A 15699-nucleotide genomic window follows, 5' to 3' on the forward strand; every position below is an offset into this window, starting at 1 on the left:
TGCTTCATGTAAGATGTCTATGCCAAGGAGCGACCCGCATCAAAGTTTCCTGAAGTGTCTAGGGGAAGCTCACATCTGTGAGAAGTGCAAAAGCTGCAAAAGTTTTTGCCCACGGACTAAAAAGGACCTCAACGTTTGGCTTAAAGGCTTATGGAGTTGGCACTCAGACCTATGTCAGAGCCAGGCAGATCAGACTCAGCACCGAGCACTGTAGCCTCTGTATGCAGTGCCCCTCCAGCACCTTCGTTGTCTTCTCGGCACTGATCACCATCCCCAGTACCAAAAAAGAAGAGGGTGCTCGCCAGCGGATAAGATGAAGAAAAATATGGAGGACCAAGTAAGATCCTCATCGGGCCACCAATCCCCACGGCACCAGGCCCCCCACCAACTCCAGGTAGTGGTAAAGGGCTTCACCACTTGGTGGTGCCATCGACCCTGGAGGCCTTTCAAGCAATGAAAGACCTCCTGGCAATACCTGTGCCGCCGACGCCAAGGGACGGCAGGCCACCGCACCAGGACTTGGCACCGATACTGGTGGGTAGCCTATCAAAGGGCAAGCCGGCAAACAGTCCCCAAATGACTGGCATGGAACGGCAGAACAACATCGGGCCTCGGAGCATCTCAGGTCACCGGACTGCCGGTGCGCTTCCCTGGGACCTCGACCCCGCTCTCCTAGTCCTTACAAGAAATCCAAGAACAAGTGCCGGTCCCATCACACCCAATGCGTAGGATCTCCGTACCGTTCGCTGGTGCTGGAATGCCGCCACTCTCCATACGGCACTGAGAGATACTTGGAGTCGGCACCGCCTTGGCCTTCAGACAGCGGCTCCAGTGGTGGGGGTTTCTCTCTGGGATCCTGCAGGCTGGTTCTGGAGGAGGGACTGTGGTACCGAGATCCTCTATTCCCCAGACTCAGCACCATACCTGGATGCAGAATCGGACCCGGAGGGGTCACCCAGCTCGAGTCCGGAAGGGACCATCCCAGCCAGAGCAGTGGACTTTACCCCACTATAGCTACCAGCCTCTTCCTCGTCATCACCAGACAAGGCAGTAGCGGGACCTTCATCAGCAGTTCTGCTGGATGACTTCAGTCCCATCAAGACCTTTTAAAAAGGGTGGCATCCAATCTGGGTCTCAAAATAGAGGAACTAGATGAGCCTGTGGACGAGCTGTTTGGGATCCTGGCATTAGCAGCCCCCAGTAGAATAGCCCTCCCTGTTAATGAGGGGGTGATAAAACTTGCCAAAGTGCTATGGCAAACCCTGTCCTACTTGCCCCGCGCTTCAAAGAGGGTGGAAAGGAAGTAGTACATACTGGCAAAGGGGTTCAAATACCTATACACCCACCCCTCCCCGGGATCTCTGGTAGTCACTGCTGTCAATGAGAGGGACAGACCGAGTAAAGTGAGCTCCACACCTAGAAATAAAGAGGCAAAAAGGCTGGACTTATCTGGGCGCAAAATAATTTCACTGCTAGCCTACAGCTATGAGTAGCAAGCCAACAGGTCCTGCTGGGCAGGTACCGTTTTAAATATCTGGCAGTCGCTTGAAAAGTTCGCAGACTCCTTGTCGCACCCCCTCCAGGCAAGAGTTCGAAGCCATCTTGGAGAATGGGAGGGACGGTAGCCAGGGTGTTCTCTGCAAGCAGCCTCCGATGCAGCGGACTCTATAGCCAGGATCATGGCATCGGCGGTGTCGATGAGAAGGGCTTAATGGCAGCAGTCCTCGGGCCTTCCGTCAGAGGTCCAGCAATCAATCCAGGACCTCCCCTACAATGGCACGGCCCTCTTCGCTGAACAGACAGACTGTAGGCTGCATGGCATGAAGGACTCAAGGGCAACCCTGCGGTCCCTTGGCCTATATACTGCGTCATCATCCAGGAGGCATTTCAAGCCTCAGCAACAGCAGCGGTTTGGAGGCCATTCCCGTGGTGACTCCTACAGGAGAAAGAATAAGGGATATAAGAGGCACCAGGGCCGTTTTATCATCTGCTGCCCCACAACAAGGCTCCAGCTGCCATAATCAAGGCGGAAAGCAGACCTTTTGAAGGTGCGCCCGAGGGCGACCTACCAGTTTTAACTTTGGATCCAACCTCCCTACTGTTCTCTTCTCATTTAGCCCCTTTTCTCCTAGTCTCGGCTACCATAATATCGGACCGCTGGGTACTCAGCACAGTAGCTACCGGTTACACCCTCCAGTTTGCCTTACTCCCGCCTTCCCACCCTCCTTCCCCATCCCTCTTCAGGGACCCGTCTCATGAGCAACTCTACATTCCAGAGATGCAAGCACTCTTGCACCTGGGTGCAGTGGAAGAGGTTCCCCAAGACCTAAGAGGATGAGGTTTTTACTCCCATTCCTTCCTGATTCCAAAAGCATAGGGAGGACTGAGGTCGATCCTAGACCTAAGACGCCAAAACAAGTACCTCCAATGGCTAAAGTTTTGTATGATTTCCCTAGCCACCATTATTCCTTCACTGGATCCTGGCAACTGGTACACTGCCCTTGATTTAAAGGATGTCTATTTTCACATCTCAATCTTCCTGGGTAACAGAAGTTTCCTGCGGTTTGTTGTAGGAGATCACCATTATCAATTCATGGTGCTTCCATTTGGCCTCTCAACTGCACCAAGGGTATTCACCAAATGCATGTCTGTGGTGGCAGCCTACCTCTGGTGAAGAAGGGTGCAGGTTTTTCCTTACCTGGATGATTGGCTCATCAAGAGTAGGTCAAGGTCTCAAGTCCAGGCCAGCATCGTGACTATTCAGAACACTTCTCAAGCGCTGGGCCGCGTAATAAACAAGCACAAATCAACGTTAGTCCCAATCCAAAGGATAGAGTTTATTGGGGCTGTTCTGTATTCTACTAGGGCCAGATCATTCATTTCGGAGGGAAGGTTCCTGGCGATGTCAGAGATTATAACCCACATTTCAGCCCACCCTCTCACCACAGCGAGGGTATGCCTCAGCCTGCTAGGCCACATGGCAGCCTGCACGTACATGATTCGGCATGCCAGACTGCACCTCAGGTCCCTCTAGATGTGGCTGGCATCGGTATACTCACCAGCCATACATCACCTGGACAGGATACCACGGTCCCTCCACAAATATTTACCTCCCTCGTGTGGTGGACAAGACCACATCAAGTGCTTTCAGGAATGCCCTTCGAGACACCCCAGCTGTCGGTATCACTGATCTTGGATGCCTCGGACTTAGGATGGGGGGCTCACCTGGGCACCCTAAGAACCCAGGGCACATGGACTACAAGGGAACTGGCGTTGCACATCAATGTCAGGGAACTCAGGGCAGTTCACCTAGCCTGTGCAGTTTTCCTGCCGCATCTCTCCAGCAAGGTAGTGCAAGTACTCACGGACAATACAGCCTCCATGTACTATATCAACAGACAGGGTGGGGCCCAGTCCCCGGCCCTGTGCCAGGAGGCCATACATTTATGAGACATTTGTATCAATCACAGAGTTCACCTGGAGGTGGTGCATCTCCCGGGGATTAGCAACACTTCAGCGGACTGCCTCAGCAGGTCTTTTTGCTCTTACCACAAGTGGTCCCTCCATCCAAAGGTGGCCGCTCGCATCTTCCAAAGGTGGGGCAATCCCTGAATGGACCTTTTTGCCACCAGGGACAACAGGATATGCAATCAGTTCTGTTTCCACCAAGGGTTCAGCGAAGGCTCACTAACCGATACCTTTCTCCTCTCCTGGTCAGGGAATCTCATGTATGCCTTCCCACCAATACCTTTAATCCACAAAGTTCTTCTAAAAGTGAAGAGGGACAAAGCACTGGTCATCTTAGTGGCCCCAGCATGGCACCGACAGCATTGGTTTGGGATGCTACTTTAACTGGCAGGGCCCAAGCAATGGGTGCTTCCGTCACAATCAGACCTCTTTGTCCCATCAAGGTTTCCTACTCCATCCGGATCTCGCCTCCCTACATCTGATGACATGGATGCTCCATGGCTGAGCTGAGAGGAGCAAGCCTGCTCAGACCAAGTCCAACGGATCCTATTAGAGAGTAGAAAGTCTTCCACCAGATCTGCTTACTGGGCCAAATGGAAATGTTTTACCTGCTGGGTGGCTGAACGAGGTGTTTCCCCAAAGAAGGCCTCAATCCCAACGATTTTGGACTACCTGCCCACTTAAAGCAGGAGAGATTGGCCTTCTCGTCCATTAAGGTCCATGTAGCAGCCATATCAGCTTTTCACCCTCCTGTAGATGATAGAACAATCTTCTCACATGAAATGATGGCCAGATTTCTCAAGGGCTTGGAGAGGCTTCCCACCAACATGAGATCCCTCCCCCAGTCGGAGTTCGGAATTGTCTTCCCAGGGAAGCAGTGGGGGCAAAAAACCTGGCTTCAAAACTGAGCTTGATAAATTTATGGAGGGTATGGTCTGATAGGACAGCCTAGTTTGGCATTTGACTGATCTTTGCCTACTGGTGGTAGATATGCCTGTGGCCTGTGAAGGGATGTTAGATGGAGTGGTTATTACAGAGAATTATTTCTTGGGTGTCTGGCTGGTGAGTCTTGCTCAGGGTTTAACTGATCGCCATATTTGGGGTCGGGAAGGAATTTTCCCCCAGGGCAGATTGGCAAAGGCTCTGGGGGTTTTTCGCCATCCTCTGTAGCATGGGGCACAGCTCACTTGCTGGTGGATTCTCTGTACCTTGAAGTGTTTAAATCATGACTTGAGGTCTTCAATAACTCAGTCATAGATTAGAGGTTTATTGCAGGAGTGGGCGAGTGAGCTTCTGTGGCCTGCATCATGCAGGAGGTCAGACTAGATGATTATATTGGTCCCTTCTGACCTTAGAGTCTATGAGTTCTGGTAAGAAGGAACGGAGAGGGAGTGGGTTGGCAGCGCCTATATGAGCCACTGCAGGGGGCTCTAGAGCCGGCCCTATGGGTACCAATAGGGTGAAAATTTCCAGCACCAGTGTATGTGGCGCACACACACCCCTAAACTGAGAATGGACATAACACATCTCAAAGAACAACAGTTATGAGGTAAGTAACCGTTCTTTCTGTGCTTTCAGCTTCACAGGGGGTCACCAGATTTAGCTGCTCGGTGCAAGTATCAGTGACAGAAACTCATCTCTCACTTGTTTTCTTTTTAGGTCTGATGGGAAACCCTGGCCCCCAAGGTCCCCTTGGCTCTGTCGGGGCAAGTGGGGATTGGGGTTTTCAAGGACAACCTGGCCCTCAAGGTCCCGAAGGTACTTTTGATCAACACATTGTTCTTTGACATGCAGCACTGCATGTGCTTGGCCACTCAGCCTTGATAAGCTTTGATCTTAATATCTGTACAGAATACTTTTTAGTAACATTCAGATATATGAAAAGAGTTTATAGCAACCTGACAAAATTCTAGCTCTCCACTCACTTGGGATGAGAAAATATTTTTGAGTAAGCTGGATATAATTCTTTTATTATTATTATAATCAATCTTCATTGATGAAATTTGTGCCTGGTCTGGTAAATTTTCCTGACTTGTGCAAGGTTGTCTGAAAAAGGTAGTTGCAGCCCTCAGTTGTATAGAACATTTTTGAGTCACTGAAACAATTTTAAAAATGATCATTCTTCTTCGAGTGCTTGTTCATGTCCATTCCACTATAGGTGTGTGCACACCTCCGTGCACGGTTACCCGGAACTTTTTTCCCCTTAGCAGATCCCATAGGGCTGGCTCCGGCGCCCCCTGGAGTCTCGTGCACATGCCACAGTATATGAGGTGCTGCTGGCCCTACGCCCCCTCAGTTCCTTCTTTCTGCCTGTGACGGTTGCTGGAACTAGCCTTCCTCTCAGCAAGTACTATTCCCCTTGTTTGGACTTGTTTGATATTCTAAGTTAGTTTTAGTTAGTTAAGTGTTGTTAAGAATAGTTAGAGATAAGGCAAGTCCCTGCGGGGAGTTCGAGCTGCCGGGCCATGCCCCGGTCTCTGGGATTCAAGCTATGTGCCTCCTGTGGGAAGGCCTTCCTGCTCAGCGACCCCCACGACCGCTGCCTTAAGTGCTTGGGGGAAGCCCACAGAAAAGAGAAGTGCAAGATCTGCAGGGCTTTCAAACCGAGGACTCTAAAGGACCGAGAAATCTGATTGAAAGCCCTATTGATGGGCTGAGCCGACCCGCTCCACCTTGGTACCGAGCGTGACCTTGGTACAGAGTGCACAGTTGGCGCCGCCCTCGACTCAGCACTGCGCAACATCGCCAGCACCAAAGAGGAAGAAGCAGCGTGTGGAGCGCGGATACTCCCCTGCGCTGTCGGTATGGGCAGGGTCGAGTATGGAGATGCACCGGACCCAGCCCGTCAAGACTTCTCTGGTGCCTGCATCTCCGGTCAGGGAGCCTCCCCCGACTCCTGGGAGTGGGAGAGTGCCCCTGCCAACGCCGTCGACACCGGAGGCTTTTCAGGCGGCAAGAGCCTTGTTGGCCTTGCCTATGCCACCTCCGGCCCCGCCCCCTCCACCGAGGGAGAAGGGGACAGTATCTCGGGGGAAACCCATGTTGGGTCCCTCTGAATGACGGTGGAGATCCCCGGTATGGAGAGGAAGATATCCCATTGGATGGTCTCTGCGGGGAGAGCAGAGCCACTCCCCCAGTAGTCGCTCCATGTCGGTGTCATCGAGCCGACCTGCTCCGGCACAGGATGTGGAGTCTTCCTCTCGGCGCCAACATCGATCCCTGGCACTGGAGGCAGTGCTTGCCAGGAAGCGGCACCAGTTGAGGCCTGCCAGGCAGCGCTCAGACAGTTCCTGTTCCAGATCCCCAGCACCGAGGAGTTCGCCCGTACCTAGAGGGTGCAGAACCTGGTCGCCATCGGAGGACCTGGCCCGGAGGAGTTTGCCCGCACCGAGACGGCGCAGAACCTGATTGCTGGAGGAAGACTCGGCACCGCATAGTCCGCAATGCAGAACCAGGTCGCCAGAGTCCGGCTTGACACTGAGGAGTTCGGAGAGATGCCGACCTCGGTCACTGAAGGTGTCTGCAGGGCCGTAAGGCAAACAGCGGCGGAAATCATTGGTACCAAGACAACGCTCTGGTACCTTTAGCTCTTCGGAGCACACCCCCGTTTGTTGGCACCGCTCATGGTGACGGAGGCAGTCCTCATCGTCCTCCAGGTCAGAGGTGTCAAGAGGGCGGTCCCCGGTACGGAAGGGTGCCCAGGACTGAGGACGTACACAGCACCGCAAGTCCAGGTCCTCTGACTATGAGGATGACTCGGGGCCTCCCGGGGAGACAGTTGTTGGGCGAGCCGATGCCCCCACAAAGCATCACAGCCTGTGGCGCAGTCAGCCCTGGGTTGGCCCCAGGGACAATGGCCGCAACAATGGCCTTATTGGGTCTCATGGGGTATCCAGGTGGGGCCGGGGCCCCAGTCCATTATGTCATTGGGGGTGCAGTCTCCTCCCATGGATGAGGAGTCAGACCCCATGGAGGGATCCTCAGCGGGTGCAACCCTTCGCCAGGAGGGGGCACGTCCACAAGGCGCACCTCGGCAGTCCTCTTCCTCCTCACCTGACAAGACAGTCTCCCGGGACCACGCGGCGCCACTGGAGGATTTCAGGGCGCACCAGGAGCTGCTCAAGAGGGTGGCCTCCAACTTGGGGCTGGAGGTGAAGGAGTTAAAAGAGGCCGAAGATGGCCTCTTTAATGTGCTGGCAGTGGCTGCCCCAGCGAGAGTGGCCCTCCCAGTCCATGAAAGGGTCCTTAAGATTGTAAAGGCCCTGTGGCAAACCCCTTCCTCGATCGCCCCTATGTCAAAGATGGCCGAGAAAAAATATTACGTCCCGGCCAAGGGGTTTGAGTATTTGTTCACTCACCCCGCCCCGGGAACCCTGGTAGTCGATGCGGCTAACCAGTGAGACAGGCAAGGACAGCCAGGGTCCACTCCCAAGAACAGGGACAATAAGAAGCTGGATTTGTTTGGGAGAAAGATTTATTCCACAGCAAACCTGCAGTTCAGGGTTGCCAACCATCAGGCCCTCCTGGGCAGATATAATTTCAACCTGTAGGACTCCCTCAGGTGGTTCGCTGAGGCCCTACCCCAGGACCAGGCTGCAGACTTTAGCACTATTGTGGAGGAAGGAACTGCGGTAGCTAGGGCAGCGCTCCAGACATCCTGTGACGCTGCTGACTCGGCGGGCAGGGCCATAATCTCCGCCATCTGTATGAGAAGGTGCCCATGGCTGCAGTCCTCGGGCCTGTCCCAGGAGGTGCAGAAGTCTATTCAGGACCTCCCCTTTGATGGGTCAGCCCTATTCTCCGACCAGACTGATGTGAAGCTGCACGGTTTGAAGGATTCCAGGGCCACGCTTTGCTCCCTGGGCCTTTACACACCCCAGTTTTCCAGGTGTCAGTCATGGCCCCAGACACAGCAGCAGCCCAGGCCTCCAAGTGCATGGTAGTAGTGGCTGTCCACTTGAAACGAAAGGGTGTGCAAATTTTTCCTTACCTGGATGATTGGCTAATCAGGGGCAGGTCCAGGTCCCAAGTGCAGGAAAGCGTGACCCTCACTTGCTCCACGTGCAGCAGGCTGGGACTACTCATAAACGAACAGAAGTCCACACTAATCCCAGTCCAACGCATAGAATTCATTGGGGCCACCCTGGACACTTCCCAGGCCAGAGACTTCCTGCCTCAGCCACATTTCAAGGCGATGGTCTCTATCATCTCTCAGCTGCACCGATGCCCCACGACAACAGCCAGGCACCACCTACAGTTGTTAGGCCACATGGCGGCCTGCACGTAGGTAGTGAGACTAGCTCGCCTGAGACTCAGACCGCTTCAGGCATGGTTGGCCTCGGTATGTTCCGAGCAGACACCTATTGGATCAGGTGGTCACAGTTCCCCCGCCCGTCTTAGCCTCCCTAAACTGGTGGTGGACTCCCAGGGCAGTGATGAAGGGCGTTCTGTTCAAGAAACTGGTCCCGTTGGTCACCCTAATTTCTGACGTGTCGGATGTAGGATGGGGAGCCCACATCAGTGCCAACGTAGGCACTCAGGGGCTCTGGTCAGGGGAGTAGAGGCACCTGCACATCAACGTGAAGGAGCTGAGGTCCATTCACCTAGTGTGCAAGGTGTTCCTCTGATTCTTGACAGGCAGAGTGGTGCAGGTGCTGATGGACAACACTGCAGCCATGTTTTACATACACAGGCAGGGGGGAGCACGCTCCTTGGCTCTCTGCGAGGAAGCTATCCATCTGTGGGACTTTGCTGTGAGGCACGATTTCCACTTGACTGCCCCTCACCTCTCGGGAGTGAGGAACGATGAGGCGGATCGCCTCAGCAGGTTGTTTTACTCTGCCACGACTGGTCGTTGCACCCAGAGGTGGTGGCTATGATCTTCCAGAAGTGGGGCGTTCCCCAACTGGACCTATTTGCGTCGTCCTGGAACACGAAGTGTCCGAGGTTCTGCTTGCTCCTGGGTCGTGAGACTGGGTCAATTTCCAACTCATTCCTCATGGACTGGACAGGGACCCTCATGTATGCATTTCTGCCCATTCCACTCCTACCCAAGATCCTGCTGAAAATAAAGAGGTACAGGGTGAACATTATACTCATTGCTCCGGCCTGGCCGAGACAGCACTGGTTCAGCATGCTGCTGGACCTTTTGATTGCCCCATCCCTGGAGCTCCCGAGGCGACACGACCTTCTATCCCACGACCACGGTCGCCTGTTGCACCCGGACCTGGACTCCCTGCACCTCATGGCCTGGAGGCAATGTGGCTGGCAGAGGGAGAGAGAGCCTGCTTGGTGCAGATCCAGCAAGTCCTGCTTGGCAGCAGGAAGCCTTCTACACCGGTCGTGTATCGGACTAAGTGGAGGCGGTTTACCTGTTGGGCGGAGTCCCGGGGTATTCTGCCCAGCCTCTCACCTATACAGGCGATCCTGGAGTACCTGCTCTAGCTAAAGTTCCAGGGTCTGGTGCTGGCCTTGTTGAAGTTTCACCTGGCGGCCATTTCAGCTTTCTATCAGCCGCTAGAGGGGAGATTGCTGTTCTCCCATCCCATGTCGGTCAGGTTCCTCAAGGGGGTGGAGAGGCTTTATCTGCAGGTCCGTGACCTGGTGCCTCTGTGGGATCTCAACCTGGTCCTCTTGAGACTCATGGGGCCCCCCTTTGAACCCATGGCTTCATGCCCTCTGCTCATGCTTTCATGGAAGGTAGCCCTCCTGGTGGCCATTACCTCAGCCAGGGGGGTCTCCGAGATTAGGGCCTTGACCTCGGAGCCCCCTTATACAGTATTCTATAAGGACAAGGCTCAGCTGAGGCTGCATCTGGCCTTCCTACCCAAGGTGGTTTCCCAATTTCATTGTAATCAAGATATTTTTCTCCCCATGTCTCTTCCCAAACCTCACGGTTCGGAGGAGGAGAGGAGATGGCATTCGCTGGACGTGAGATGAGCCCTGGCCTTCTACATTGAGCGCACAAAGCCGTTCCGGAAATCGATGCAGCTCTTCATTGCAGTGGCCGACCGGATGAAAGGCTCACCTGTCTCCACCCAGCTCATTTCCTCATGGATTACATCATGCATCAAGTTCTGCTACGAGCAGGCAAGGGTGCCGCTTCCGGGAACCATCACAGCGCACTCAACCAGAGCTCTAGCCTCATTTACAGCCTTCCTGGAGAGAGTGCCCCTGCAGGACATCTGCAAAGCAGCCAGCTGGTCGTCGGTGCATACCTTCACGTCCCACTATGCCATCATTCAGCAGGCGAGAGGGGATGCGGGATTCGGCAGAGCAGTGCTGAGGGCAGCTCACCAGTAACTCCTACCCACCTCCAAGCTATTGCTTGTTAGTCACCTATAGTGGAATGGATATGAGCAAGCACTTGAAGAATAAAACAAGGTTACTTACCAGTAACTGATGTTCTTCAAGATGTGTTGCTCATGTCCATTCCACAACCCACCCCCCGTACCCGCTGCCGGAGTTGGCAGAAAGAAGGGACTGAGGGGGCATAGGGCTGGCAGCGCCTCATATACTGCGGCATGTGTGTGGGGCTCCAGGGGGCGCTGGAGCCAGCCCTATGGGATCTGCTAAGGGGAAAAGGGTTCTGGGTAACCGTGCACGGAGGCATCAACACACCTATAATGGAATGGACATGAGCAACACATCTCGAAGAACATCAGTTTCTGGTAAGTAACCTTGTTTTTTGCTCTGATACTTGTAATAGTTGGCAAGAACAGGGAGCAGGAGCATGCCAGTTTGTGGTTCTTGCAAAGATGTACCACATGTGAACAGATGCTATTTGCTGCAAAAGAGGCAACGTTCATACTGCATATTTCAACCTCCACTTTTCCTGTCCTATATTATCTTTCTCAAGTAACATTCATTAAACACAATATCTTAATATCCAGAATATTGCATAGCACAATATCTTGAATTCCAGTACACAGTAAAAACAACGAGAGTTAAGTCTTACCTTTGCCTATTGCATCAAAATAAGAGTCTGGGAAGAATTAATATATTCTAAATCAATAAAGTAGTTTCTTGAGACTGGCAAATGTAATATATATTTTATTTGCCAATTTAAAAACTTATAGAGATAAAGAAAAGATGCTTTATAATTATGCAAATCGGAAAAGTAGTTTAGAATACAGTCAATTCATTTAATCGTATTTGATGCTTTCTTTACTGAGTGCTGTACTAATTTCTACCTCTCTGGGAATAAGGGATGATTAACAGTATTGTGAGCCAAATCCTGAGGTCCTTACTTAGGACTTACTTACTTTTAACCCAGCTGTTATTCCATACACCAAGTAAGTAAGAGTTTGATTCAGGAAAGATTGACTAAGTGTATAGTAAAAGCTGAGGCTCAGATCACCCTCTGTTACAGGAAGCAGCCAAAGGGACAGGAGAAAACTGAGAGATTCCAGTCATGGAATTCCCTGCAAACCATTCACTCAGTTTAGGTTTAGAAAGAGGGGATGAATTTCATCCAGGGGATCTGTGAGAGGGGGCAGCCCAACCCTGCTTTTCTGGCTTCCCTGTTGACAGAGGTGGTATCTCTGCTTTCATGTAGCCATGGGGAAGTTCTCACATGAAAAGTCCTCTCCATGTGTGTTTCCCAGTGAAAGGATTTAGCCCTTAGAAAGGACTTCAGGATTTGGCACTTTGTGCTAGAAGAGTTTGCATATCATACAAAGCCGCTCACTATTTAACAATACCATGTATTACAAAATCACATTGATTTTGGATTCTTTTTTATTCTTGTGAACACTGTTTGCAGACAGAATTTGAAGACATGTACTTCTGTATTTTATCATTATTATTTATATCAGAATGAATAATGTCACTTCATACAAATGATTACAGTTCTCATTCCATTCCCTGTTTTAATTTCCATGCTTGAAACCTGTTTCCATCCTGCTTGACAATGGCTGGCATGATCTGCTTTCCATTTTGCGAATGCTTCAGGTTGCAGAGGTAAGTTGGAGAATGCCTTATTGACCAAATATTGTTCTGCACATCTGGGTTTCTTTCTGTACACTCCACACTCACTGGATAATTTAACATAGCTGGGTTGCGTTTACAGGCAGAGCAATCTTATACTCTGGTGAGGAATCCCACAATAAAGTCTCAAATGTGTACAAAGAATTCTATAAGCAATCATGTAAAATACAAGTGTTTTCTCTTACATGATTTGTCAGGTTTATTGTATTTCATTTTACCTGCTGTCACAGCAGGCTCTTTCTAGATGAAGCCAACTAACCAAGGCCCCAATCATGCTATCAGATCAGTGCAAGCAGACATCGAGCTCCATTGACTTTGAACCAATCCAACAAATCAGTCTTCTACACAGATGTATTTATTACAGAATGCAAACAATGAACAACACAAAGCAACAAATATTATGTAAACTGTAGCCATTCTCTGGTGGCTTTCATTTAAAGTGAGTGAATAATGTGGGATGGAATCTCTACACCCTTACACCCAGGCTGCATATGGAGACTTCCTCAGCTGCCTTTATAGCGTAGACAAGGCAGTATATACTTTAACATGTGCTAAATTGATTGAGTTAAAGCCTGTGTTCCCCCCAGGCTTCAACTCAACCAGTTTAGTACACAGGAAGGGCAGGGCACCTTGTTTACACTAGACTTTCAAAACGTGTTAGTTAGTACATGCTAACAATATGCTTTCAAATCCTAGTCTAAACACAGTCTACAAGTAAAGTTAAACCAGTGTGTCTCATTGGTTAAAAATTTTGGAACACTGCACCAGAAATGCACTCAAATATCACAAGCAAATTAACAGGGTAATTTTGATCTCTCACAGATTTTTGTTCCAATTTGTGTTATTTTAATTTTATTGAATAATTCCAGGTAACCCTGGTGAACCAGGAAAAACAGATGACTCCTCATGTCCCAAGACACCAGGGCCTCGTGGAGTAATAGGACAAAGAGGGGTGGAAGGGTCCATAGGATTTCCAGGGCCAATAGGTTACCCTGGGCCCCCAGGTAAGGCCTGTGATTTAAATACTTGGTAATTTAAGACAAACAAACATAAGGTTTTGAGAAGTGTATTTTCTAAACCCTTCATGCAAAGCTATGTGGAGTGCACAGGGGTGGGAAAAGAAGGTAGGGCAAAGTGTTTTATGCCTTTTTCCCTCTTCTTTTCTTGCATATGTTAATATAGCACATTGGCTAGGTTCATCAAAAGGACAGTGAAAAGATTTATTTGGAATTTTAACAAATAGATATCATACATGATCAGTAAAATGAAAGCAACAAAAACCTCTACAGAGTTAGGTTTTATGATTTGTTATTGAAATTCAATATTTCTTACTATAAGATCTCATTTCACAATGTCATGATAAAGATATGCTGCAAATAGATTCACTAAAAGCAACCTTTGAGAGGGTTGCAGAATGGAGTCCATAACAAATAACAAACATCTGTGTTCATGATAAGCTTTTTGTATTTTTGGAGGTTTGGAAATAAGACTGGGAGAGAGAGACAAATAGAATAAAAAATATGGAAACATTGCTGATCTTGATCTTAGACATCCTACTCTGTGGCGAAATGCTATACTGTGCATACTCCTGGAACTTCTTCCCATTGATACCAGCAATGATTGGGTTCTAAGCTGAAAATAATGATGAACTAGCTCATAAGAGTGTGCTTCTCAGAGAAGAGAATTTTGTTACTGTGTTCTGTCTTGTGTGTGCTCCCTCTTTTATCTCTAAATTAAGGAATCAGACCTTACAACCTATTGCCATTATTCATATCTTGCATTAAAAAATAAATAAAGCAGCGCACCATAGCAATGGCTTCCAGAAACATATTGTTTAATACTGAGATAATTAATGCAGACGGGCACGCAGAGGGACTGAGAAATTTGGTTGCCCAAGTGCATTGCATTGTTTGAATCCAGAACCAAAAGTGCAGGGCATCATGCAATGTGGATGCCAATCTGATCAATAGTGTTCCTCCTGTTTACAAAGAAAAAAACAAAGAAAGAAAGCCAAACACACTATGTAGTATTTACAAAAATGCTACCAAGTTACTGGGCTCAGGAAAAATGTACTTGGAAAAATTAAATGTGCGCTTTGAAATTTAACAACAACAACAACAACAACAAACAGGCTCATGCTACTAAAAGCCCTGAAAGGACCCTACAATGAGTTGGATGCATACAAGTGTTTTGGGTCTGCTAGAACTTGGCAATGTAGATGCAATGGTTATACAGGAATAGAAGAAAAGTAGCCAGAGAAAGAGTTTAACAGGGAGTATGTAAGAGACTGAAATTCAGTGATTTTAGAAGATTACGACAAGTAAAATGATTCCAATAAAAAGTGGATGACTTGATAGAAATGTGAAAGTTGGGTCTTAATTAGCTCTAGATAATGGGACATATCCTACACTCTCAGGCAATTATCACTTAGGGAATTCAGGTTTGTCACGCTGGTATGTCTTCAGAGGAAGGATACTCAGGTTGGTCTTTGATCTAATGTAATTGAGTAAAAGACTTTTTACTGCACTGCTTAGTTTACTACAGTGAACTAATTCATTAGTCAGCTAAGAGGCACCTTTAGGCTCAGGGCACAGTGTTTTCATTATATAAACCTTTAAGCAGTTTCTGTACAACTAGGTGGTACGGGGATACATACTGATGCTGGTGTGGCAGGAGACTCACTCAATGATGCTTTTGCTTTTACTGACGCAACAAGAACCAATCTTATTCCTGCTGGGAAAGTTAGGCAGGCAGATAAGAAAACTGGAAGTTTTACTGAGTGAAAATCTTTATTACAAAAACTTCCCTGTACATGAACTTTGGCAAAACAATTAGGCAACAGACATTTAAAAGCTGCTACACTCTGTTGTGACTGTTTTAGACTCTCTCAATGAACATACTAAAAAATAAAATGTAGGCAGCTTTTAAAGGTTGTCTCTCAGTATTAAAAATGATTGTGTGAAGGCTAAGCAGTTAGTGCAAGTGTGCAAAGAATTAAGCATACAACCCCTACTAATGAGAATTGACCCTATATCCAAGGAAACACGTTCAGCTTGAAATTCTCTCTCTGTCTGAAAGAGGCTGCCAGACACCACCACCTCTGACACATGGAACTGTATCCAACTGAGAAAATCTGCTTAAAAATATCTAATAGACATATCCAATACTGTATGCTGACTTTGCTATCAAGTATCTAGCATTCACATGTCCACACGTTGGCATCATCTATTAATCAATAGTGCA

General features: G+C 49.2%; 1 protein-coding gene across 1 annotated transcript in view; it reads left to right on the forward strand.

Moving 5' to 3' along the window:
* Positions 1-15699, forward strand: part of COL4A4 (collagen type IV alpha 4 chain) — a 120148-nt gene that overhangs the window by 92514 nt on the left and 11935 nt on the right. Inside the window, exons 41-43 of the mRNA XM_067561705.1 lie at positions 5128-5226; positions 7530-7550; positions 13326-13460. Of these exons, the coding sequence (XP_067417806.1) occupies positions 5128-5226; positions 7530-7550; positions 13326-13460 (255 nt within the window). The remainder of the gene's footprint in view (positions 1-5127; positions 5227-7529; positions 7551-13325; positions 13461-15699) is intronic.

This window comes from Emydura macquarii, unplaced genomic scaffold, assembly GCF_026122565.2.
Source record: "Emydura macquarii macquarii isolate MOO-44397 ecotype Brisbane River unplaced genomic scaffold, CSIRO-AGI_Emac_v2 contig_18, whole genome shotgun sequence".
Taxonomy (NCBI): Eukaryota; Metazoa; Chordata; order Testudines; family Chelidae; genus Emydura; species Emydura macquarii.